Raw genomic sequence first — 9763 nt, forward strand, 5'->3', positions numbered from 1 at the left:
CCCTTCACTGCATGAGGATTTGCCAACTGAACCCACCCAGGTGAGGATTCAACCCTCTGAGGTATACCTTTGTTGTGGTTTCATTATGATAACCATTCTAAAAAGACATTCACAGGAAAATAACATTAAACACCAAAGAAGTAGCTTTTTAATTACAAGTTTCCAAACAGCCACACACAACACCCAAAGCGCAAAGGGGAGAATGTATTTCCAGCATTGATGAGCTAGTAATAAACTGTCTTCTCAGCACAATTCAGTCATTGCTGTTTATTAAATTTTAACAAAACTATAGTGATGCCCTTAAAATCCAACTTTGTTAGTGTTAATACATAGGGTTGACTGACGAAGAACAGCGTGATGGTGGTATTCCATTTGCGTATGGAGTACATGCCTGTCAGCACATGAGGGGTCGTGTTAGCATGGGGTGGGGGTGGCAATGCAGAGAGCGTCAGAGAACAGGAAAGAGGAAGGATATAAATGACGTGTAAAGTAGAACTACTGCAAACTGTCAAATAAACCTTGAGGTAAAAGCGTATCAGTTTCTTTAAAAAGCTTTATTATTTGTGTTCACTTATTTTCAACAAATTAATCAGTTTTTCATAAATCCTCTCGGTCTCGTCCTCCTCCGTCATTGGTGTACACAAACCCCAACCTTGTTCTTGTGAAAACACTCCACAAACCGCTCAAGAGGAAAATATATCACTAAATGGAATAAAGGATTAGAAGTCCACAAGTTCATGTGATTCCCCATTTGGGAGTCGAGACTGCAGCTTTGCCCTGGCCTCCAGGAGCTTCATCACTTTAGCCGCTGCACAATGACAGCATTGAGCAGGTTGGCATCCCGCAGTGTCTGGGTCTCGTCTGTCAACTCCTTGTTGGGAAAAGTAGTCATCAACACAAACTCTGTTGATGCCATGGCAGGGCGAGCTCCTACTACGAACTGACGCACATCCAGCACCCTGAGCAAGGAACACGGGACAGGGTCAGAGAGGTGAATAGAGAGAATGACAAAGAGAGAGAGGAAGAATGAGAGAGAGAGAGAGAATAGTCAACACAAACTAACAAATGAAACACAAGTTACCCCAATGGAGATGGCCACCGCTGTGAGTGTAGCAGCAAGCAAGTGTGTGGCAGTGGCAGATAGTGGGCACGCGTACGGATGGGACTCACCTGTGGGTGTGGTTGAACCTTTGCACCAGCCGGCCCCCATCGGCCAGTCGAATCTGGATGTTCGTCACTGGCTGTGCAGTGTCCAGGGCCACAGAGGCACTGGCCTGGGCCTCGGTGATTGCTGGGTCTTGCTGCCCCTCCACCAACCCAGCAGCAGACACCAAATCAGGAGTGGCACTGAAGGAATGACAGGTAAATACAGATAACAAGCAGTGATAATTGAAACTTGCAAAAAAAAAATAAATAAAACAATCAAGTGTAATTTTCTTTTGATTTAGATTTTAGTTAGCCTGCATCAGTACATTTTCTGCTGCGCTCCAACTTTATTAGATGCACTCTGCGTTAATCTGTAAATCTCTGGATGTGAGTGTCTGCTCAATAAGTAACTGTAAATGTACACGCACGGTCTATTTAATTGACCTGAACCTGATTTATGCCCCCAGTGGTATTTAAGTGTAAATACACCTTCTTAATCAGACCCATGGCTCTGCTTACAAATTAATCGTTTTACATAAATTCAAAGAATCCTTTTGGTATTCCTTACAACTATCAGCTAATCAAAGCTTTCTTTGTGGAGAAGGTAAATTCCTTTCAGATGCCCTTCTACAATTACATTACAGTGTGACTTACATGGGGGCTTAGTAGAAAAGCTTTGGAAATGACAGCTTTAAAAAAGCCTCAGCTCAGCTCTGACACAGCAGAGCTTCATATCTAACACCCACTGTCACATGGAACGCATTCAGCTTCATCTGTTCCAGCTGCTCAGTAATGAGACCTCCAAGCCAATTCCAGTGACTGTGCAGCTCTTATTTATGTTGTAATGTTTGTAAAAACATCACCCCGTCTCACCTGCCTAGTTTCTGCCCCTCCCCTGCGAAGGCCTTGAATGCAGCTTTGGGCTTGAAGAACTCCTCATCCCGGTGGTCCTCCATGTCCAGGTTGACCTGGCCACCTCGAGACCTTTGCCTGAGCTCCATGGGGATCTCCCTGACAGAGACGATGGACAGGGAAAGAAGGCAGAGAGTGTGTTACACAACAGTCTCCTGCCTTTCCAAAATGGTGTGTGTAAAAGCAAAGCCCCTTCTTTAGCAAACCTCTAAATCTCACTCTGACACACTAAATTATGAATGAAACTAACTGGATCTCCACACAAATATCACTGCTGTCCAATACTATTGTATATTGTCTTCAGAGGCGATTACAAAAATGAAAGACATTTCTGTAATCACCTTATCAAAAGCAGTGTTTCACAATTAATATTTCAATCAATCCCTTTTCACTTTGTCATTGCAGATTGAAAATCCCTATGAAAGAATGCAGGTCATTGGTCCTTCACTGGCACATGCCAGAGCTCGACCATGCCTTGCCCACACAGCCCCTGTGTGTCACCACCTCCCTCATCTTTAGACTCACCCTCTGCGGATGGACTCCAGGAAGAGGGCGTTGCTAGGATCAGAGTAGTTCCTGAGGTCCCCATCGTCCAGGCTGAACCCAGTTTTCCATAGCTTCAATACCACATGCACCTGTCACCGTGACAACACCATCTCAACACTGTCCACGCCATGCACAGTCACACAGAATTGGTCACTGTAATTTTAACCACAGATACATAATATGGGTTCTTATTGAATAAGACTGTTTAGCTTTGGCGTTCAGTTACTGCATTTTTATGGACACTGATTCAAGACCTATACTTTTAACAGGACCTGGAAGATCCTCCAGAATTTCCTTTGCAGACAGAAAGTTGTATACCATTGCACTAAAAAGTGTATGAACTAGTCTGATCAGAGGTAGACAGAAAAATCTAACTACAAATGGAACATAATCTAAACTAAGAGTACCATAACTTGTGACTTCTTGCAGCTTGGGCATACAGTCATATACACTGTGTTATGAACGTAAGTATTGAAAAACAAATTTTTTTTCAATTCCCTCTCTAGACAAATTCAGTTTCTTCAGTTTAAATTCTCTCATGTCCCTCAGCTCAAGCCCATAGCCAAATCCCACAAACATCTACTTTACCTTTTACAAAATGTAAATTAAGCTGTATGGAAACGTATATCACTTTTAATATCCTATCAACTCTTCAGACTGACATACAATACTGTACACATTTATATCTATGTAGTTTTCTAGATGTTATTTTTCAAAAAAAATATATGGTTTGAAATGATTTGCCCTGTTATGTTGTAGAAAAAATGAAAATACTGAAAATCTTCTCTAGTTTTATCGCCTTCTTTCACACCAAACTATACACAGACATAATAATACTTTCCAAAGCCAGACAAGTTGTGATGCGTAGGTCTACAGCAAGTTATGCAGATGCAGATGTTAATCACCTAGATCACCACATCTGATAAACACCAGTTCTTGAAAACAAACAAGCTGCAACTTTCAGATCTAACAACATTGCCTGCACTGTGTTACAAGATTGATTGTAAAAATGCCTTCTAATAGATAAAATTTTATTGATTGATCAATTTTTTTGATTGACTGACTTAAATGCAATGGGAGGACACATTTGGAGGAAGCAAACTGTGGTTGAAGCCACCTAATACTAAAAGCGATTTTGTTTGATTAGAACTACTGTATACTGTCCATGTAATAACACTTCAGGAAACCCAGCTGTAATATAATGTAATAAAACATGAAATGATTTTGAATTTTCAATAAATTCAAAGATCATCAAATCCATTAAGTAGAAAATTCCAATTCCAGCAGCACTAACAGTATCTCACCTTTTACTTCATTTACTTACAAACTATTCACATAAATTATAATAAAACCAATAATATAAAGAACTGATGGTAGATGCATACTTATCAAAAATTTACACACCCTGATCTACAGTACTACAAAGCAGAAGTGAAAGTAGCTTTTTCTTCCCAGTCAGCCAGGTTTCAGAATGTTTAGAATACTTCACTTCTACTGTGACATTTTCACTGCCAACCACAGGACAGCACTGCTGCTCTAACCAGGGCAGAGAACTGACAGTTTCCTAGCATGTACAGCACTGCACCAAATCATTCTGAGAACCTGACAGGGAAAGCAAAATGGAGGGACCGAGGGATGAGCAGAGAGGAGGGATGAAACGGGAGATGGGAAACAGATACTCACATCCTGTGTGCTGTCTGACGGCCTTCTCTCTCCTGCTATGTAAGCGGACTGCTCTTCAGGGGCGGTGCCAAGTCTGTATCCCCCTCCCAAAAAAGGCTGGAAACCCAGAATCAGAGAGAGACCGAGTGATGAGGGTACAGCAACAGACAAACAGGCAACAGAGAAGACTGCCTTATACACACCTTGCTACCATGACATCAAAGTGATGTCGAGAGAAACTTGAGCATCAAGTATTAGCTGAGCACCAAACAAGCTCTCATTTCTCTAATGAATGTCTTTAAGGTAACTTGCCATGCTACTCAATTAAATATTAATTTAAGAACTGATGAGATAAAATGTGCTCTCAGTAATGACACAATGCTGTGTACCAAGCAGCCCCTCATACCCGTGCACGGCTTGGCTCCCCAGGGCCCCTGCCAGCTCTGTCAACAGGCACTGCCCCATGCTCCTTGGCTCCCTTGAACAGGTCCTCCACCACCTCGTTGGAGCTCTTCTTCTTGGGGGGCCCCACGATCTGCTGTCCACTGCGTTCCGAACCCCCCGCATAAAACCTGTAGGAAGGTAAGTGGGCGTTCAGGCCAAAGGGACATTCGACACATCTCACACAAAGACCCCACTCTCATGAAATCTTCACTCCTGATGAACACACCGCAAGTAACACAATACTGTGTGCCAACACAGCTAGAGGATCATCTGCTTTAGGACTAAGAAGAAAAGATAGCTCCCTACTTCAAAGTCACCGTTTCCTGATTACTGCAAGTACCTGTTTTTAACTTTTCACACACAGTTCATTATGGAATGTTGAACAAGCTGAAGATGCCCTAGCAAAACTAAGAGTAAGACACAAATCTTAGATATTTAGGTTAGGTGACTAACTCCCCCATCCTCTACTCATACATACACAATACACACACAATAATCCCTTGATCTGGCATATTTGAAAAGTCTAGGCTCTCGTTTACAAAGAGGAGCAACCCTATAACAATCAACCCTACCATCTAAAGGGATAATGGATGTGTTCAAAAAGTTTGGACAATACAGGTTAAATAATTAACAGGTGTACAAAAAGAGAAGGCCTAAGGTAGATGCGGTCAACAGGAAGGATGGCCTGGGGTCAGCAGATTGTTCTTGTGTACTCCTTTTACTCTAAAGCAAAAAATGACAATGCAGATGACAGCTCCAATGCTGTTGAAGAGGGGGCAGTAAATTATGAAAGGAGGACTTCAAATGATTTAATGAATAACCTCTACAGGAACACATTACTTAAGATGCTCTGAACATAATTAAATAGAAGCATCTAACGTGTTCTAATATTGTTTAAGTTCAATGACTACTCTGTGAACGTACACAAAATGAAATGACAAATGCTTAGCATTATTCACTATGATGAAAACAGCAACTTCTGTTTTTGGAAATATCGATTGATGACCAGCTACCCACCCAACCCAAGGGTAAAGGCTAGGTCTGGACCAGTGCTATGCTGCTGTACCCAAAATAACCTAGTATCAAGTGCTCTATTCTAGTGCATTCACTTTTTTTCTTCCACAGTTTTAATAAAATACTAGATTCCTGTCTTTATATATCTTTCACTGAACAAACCTAGGTCCCTAGATCCCTGACCAACACAACAGAATCAGCAACAAAGTGTCCCACTTTCAGAAGATGTGGAAGGGCACCAAGAGACAGTTATGAAATGGCAGGCTCATACAAATTATTTGTGCCCATTTCCTGCTTTTGTGCAAGGCTCACCTTTGGCCTTCCTCCTCATCACTCTCCTCCTCTTCCTCATGCATCAGATCTCTGAAGGATGTCACTCTGTGCTCACTGCCAGTCAAAACAAGGGGGTACCACAAACACAAGATGTGCTCAGATATGATTATTAGCAAAGTTAGCATGTCAGATTATCTATAATACCAAACTTCTCTCAAAGGGTAATTACTTCAGTTATGTGAACTTAAGATCCCAATAAACATTTCTATCTCATTAATTACTGAGGTTTGAACATCACATGTGTATGTGCACAGATAATAATAATGTCAAATAATAATTCATCTCAAAACAATCCTTGAAATTAAAGAATCCCGTTGATTCAGTTAGTACAAGCAGCATTAAGGCTAACGATGACGATTAGTGTTCGGGTGTGAGAAATCAGGTATACCTGGGTCCTGTGGAGCGAGAAACTGAACCACCGTCAGGTGGTGGCAGGGTCACAATGTCATCTTCCGCTCCATCTTCATAAAAGTTGGCCAATGCAAGCTGAGAATGCACGCAGAGGCGGATAAGACATGACATGGTAAATACTATAGGTCCATACTTCTGTTTTATATCTGTCCCTAACAAACTATTTACCTGCGACAAGACCGAAATCTACAAAATTATTTTCAATTGGGAAAACCGGGTTGTAGTATACAGACTTTTACGCGATTATTAGCCATCAACCTTACAAGTTAAATTCGAAAATCAACCATTTATCTGTAGTAGTACTTACATTAAGACTACTATAACGTCACTTAGCTAATGACTGAGTTTCATTTATCATTCCTGTCAGCCGGATTAATTGTGACCAGTTTTTGATACCTTGGTGTTATGTGGCAGGTACCCAGATTCGCTAGGTCGTTAGTTTGCTAGCTAGCTACAAACAATACAAAATGATTAAACCGGGCATATCTAACTAGATTAACGTTACCTAATCTAGAGTGGAACCCAAGTTTAAAATTTAAGGTGGGAAGATAAGAGCAAATACATCTGACTCAGGCAACTGAGACAATCTAATGTACCTAGCTAATTGACTAATATGGGTGTCGTAACGGAAAACAGGTGATCCTGATCGTGTGAGACAAAGTATGAAAAGCAAGGGCCCTAAGATTTACTCTACTTACAGACGAGACATACTGATAGCTAGATAGCAAGCTAGCTAGCTTCACACAGTTGGTTTGATACTGTGACGATGCTTAGCTAGCTGTTAGCATGACAAATAAAAGAAAGGGCAACTGTCAGGTTTTGCGAAGCATCTGTATGACTGTCACCTGTTGTGCCACTCTGACATCATTGCGCTTTCTACATACCTGCAAATCCCAGCCGGCTGACTCTAAGAAAAAGCGGGCCCTCTCATCCTCTACATCGGTAACAGCAACGAACTCTCTCACCGCCTCATCTTGGTCCGCCATTTTGATGTGACATAGGAACTGTGTTCCGTTGGCACTGATGGAAACAACTAACTGAAACTTAGTTCCGATTTTATCCATTTACGTCAGGCAAACATGACTGCCGTGGCAACGAAATTCAACATATTTAAGTGCTTTGATCTCGTGTGTTTTCTTCATCAGAATAACATTTCCCCGCAATCTTCTTGTTCTTCGTGCAGTTAAACGTCGATAGCAAGATAAATATGTTCTCATTCACTTACATCCCAGCACAAAAACGAAAGGACACTACAAAAGCAATACCCTCTGGGAATAGTAGTCTGTATATGTTCAGCTCTATAATGAAACTGAAGTCAAAATACTTTCCGTAAACGATTGAAGGAAATGAAAAAGTATACAGAAGTGACTGCCATTATCGTGAATAAGTAGTACATACTTAAAAATTCTATTTGAAAATCTGCTTAAAAATTCGTGGTTGCACCTGTTATACAAATTATAGTATTGTTGTACTTACACTATATATAGCACTGATAAAACATGAAGGGAAAATATATTTAGCTGGTAAGAGACAAAACAGAACAAATGGAACCTGGAGTCAAGGCAGTTCTAGGACCCACCACCATGGGGTTTAAACAAACGGACTCCCACTCAGCGCTCATCCTCCAGCCAGCTCTGTCACCAGGCTCCCAGGCATAGAGGTGATTTGACTGGTTAGGCTTTGTCCCTTTTGCAGTGACACATACTGTAGTTTTGGTGCACATACACCAAGGAGAAAGAAATGGGTCATACCTAAATCTTTGAAAGACTACTCTTTCTTCAGATGGTAAAATGCAAAACCAAGTTATATGAAAGAACTGAGGAAATACTGGGTAGCTGTTATTTGGAATTGTGCCTCTTTAGCCTATAATAGGTACTCTGGAATAATTTGTTAGCTGTAAGTTGCAGTCACATTTATATCAGTGCTTTTAGCTTTCTCAGCTATTATTACACATATGTATGTACTGACTCATGGAAAATATCTGACTTGTATATGTTACCTGGCGTTTACTGAGACCATTTTGGTTAAGATTCATTGTGCTCCTTCCATTGATGTAATGTAGCCATCCCGAGAGCGCCAGACACATCCTCCTTTTGCCACATCAATAGTCAGTCTTCATCCTGGACAGGTTGTTGGCGGTCCACCAACATGTGTATTAGTCATTCTTGTCTTGCTGTGAATGTCATCACAGGAGACCAGATACCCACAAGAGATACAGTAATTTTCATATAGGCAGCATTTTGTGAGCAACCAATGACCACAAGGGGGAGACAAAGACTTACACAGCAGTCTGACTTGTGTTGCATTCCTGCAGACAAATCTAGCATACCCTACTTGTCCCTCTTGTACGCTTCTCACTCTACAAGACTATTATCTAGACTGCCATTCCGTGCATTTCAGGCAACAAGATCAAAAGATGACTGTTTATAGCAATATTGTTGAATGCATTAATATCGACACAACTTTCATCGTTATTGATATAACGGTCAATTGCATTGCCAGACTAAAATGCCAATCAACCAATCAATCGGCAGTTAGGATGATGTGTTTCGGATGAAGATTTTGAAATGAGTGGAGATAATTGTATGTGGTCATTGAAATTTACACGTAGTCAACTATACCCACAATGACTAGTCTCAGATTTCTTTTGTGTACAAAGAATCTATAGAGGATATGTATGTCATGTATTCTAGAATGAATACAAATGGATACAAGTTGGCCTTAATTAATCCTCATCTAGGCACCAAAAATGTAAGAATGTTACTTGACTTCTAAATGCAGATGATAATGTCCCTTCCTGTTAACAGAAGGGAGACTGAATAGGAATCATGACAGATCTCACAAAAGAAAGAAATATTAACTTGCATGCTGCCTTGCCGCTGAGTCATGGCTCTGTCCCCTACAAAGGGGGACAGATACAGTGAGGCTGAAAATCAGTCACCTACAGTAGAACACATGCAGTCCAAGTACCTTAAAAATGCCTAGAATGGAGTTTAGGCTAATGAATCCTCCTGAAAGTTTGGGACTGGCCAGTCAGATACATTACATGCTCAAGCAGTATGACCACAGAATGTCTGGTACAGTTTACCTCCATGCATGAGACCATGAGGAAGAAATCTTGGCCTAGAATGAACCACTGCATCAAGACACACCTACAATACTTGAGCACAGCTGGTTTTTACCCACTAGTGTGAACTCTGTTTAACACAAAAAATAAGTGATAGAGGAAGACATGTTAAATTGTCACCCTGGTCTGTAATTTGCATGTTACATGTTTAATGCAACAGAAGACTGT

The 9763-nt window shown here is 41.0% G+C and overlaps 1 protein-coding gene across 1 annotated transcript; it reads right to left on the reverse strand.

Annotated features, from left to right (window-relative positions):
• Positions 1-535: 535 nt before the first annotated feature.
• Positions 536-7481, reverse strand: nsfl1c (NSFL1 (p97) cofactor (p47)). The gene is made up of 9 exons (XM_036533779.1): positions 7353-7481; positions 6446-6543; positions 6037-6111; positions 4673-4838; positions 4288-4383; positions 2584-2693; positions 2020-2157; positions 1171-1347; positions 536-959 (listed from the first exon to the last, which is right to left on the reverse strand). Exons 1-9 carry the CDS (start codon positions 7452-7454, stop codon positions 797-799), a joined length of 1125 nt encoding a protein of 374 aa, XP_036389672.1. The 5' UTR covers positions 7455-7481; the 3' UTR covers positions 536-796.
• Between the last annotated feature and the right edge of the window lie 2282 nt (positions 7482-9763).

This window comes from Megalops cyprinoides, chromosome 7, assembly GCF_013368585.1.
Source record: "Megalops cyprinoides isolate fMegCyp1 chromosome 7, fMegCyp1.pri, whole genome shotgun sequence".
NCBI classification, from domain to species: domain Eukaryota; kingdom Metazoa; phylum Chordata; class Actinopteri; order Elopiformes; family Megalopidae; genus Megalops; species Megalops cyprinoides.

Coding starts and splice junctions, on each gene's coding strand:
- nsfl1c (XM_036533779.1), bottom strand. CDS start 7,454: ATGGCGGACCAAGATGAGGCGGTGAGAGAGTTCGTTGCTGTTACCGAT. Junction 4,384..4,672: donor GGGAGCCAAGCCGTGCACGG/GTATGAGGGGCT, acceptor CTGGGTTTCCAG/CCTTTTTTGGGAGGGGGATA. Junction 2,158..2,583: donor CTGGAGTCCATCCGCAGAGG/GTGAGTCTAAAG, acceptor CGTCTCTGTCAG/GGAGATCCCCATGGAGCTCA.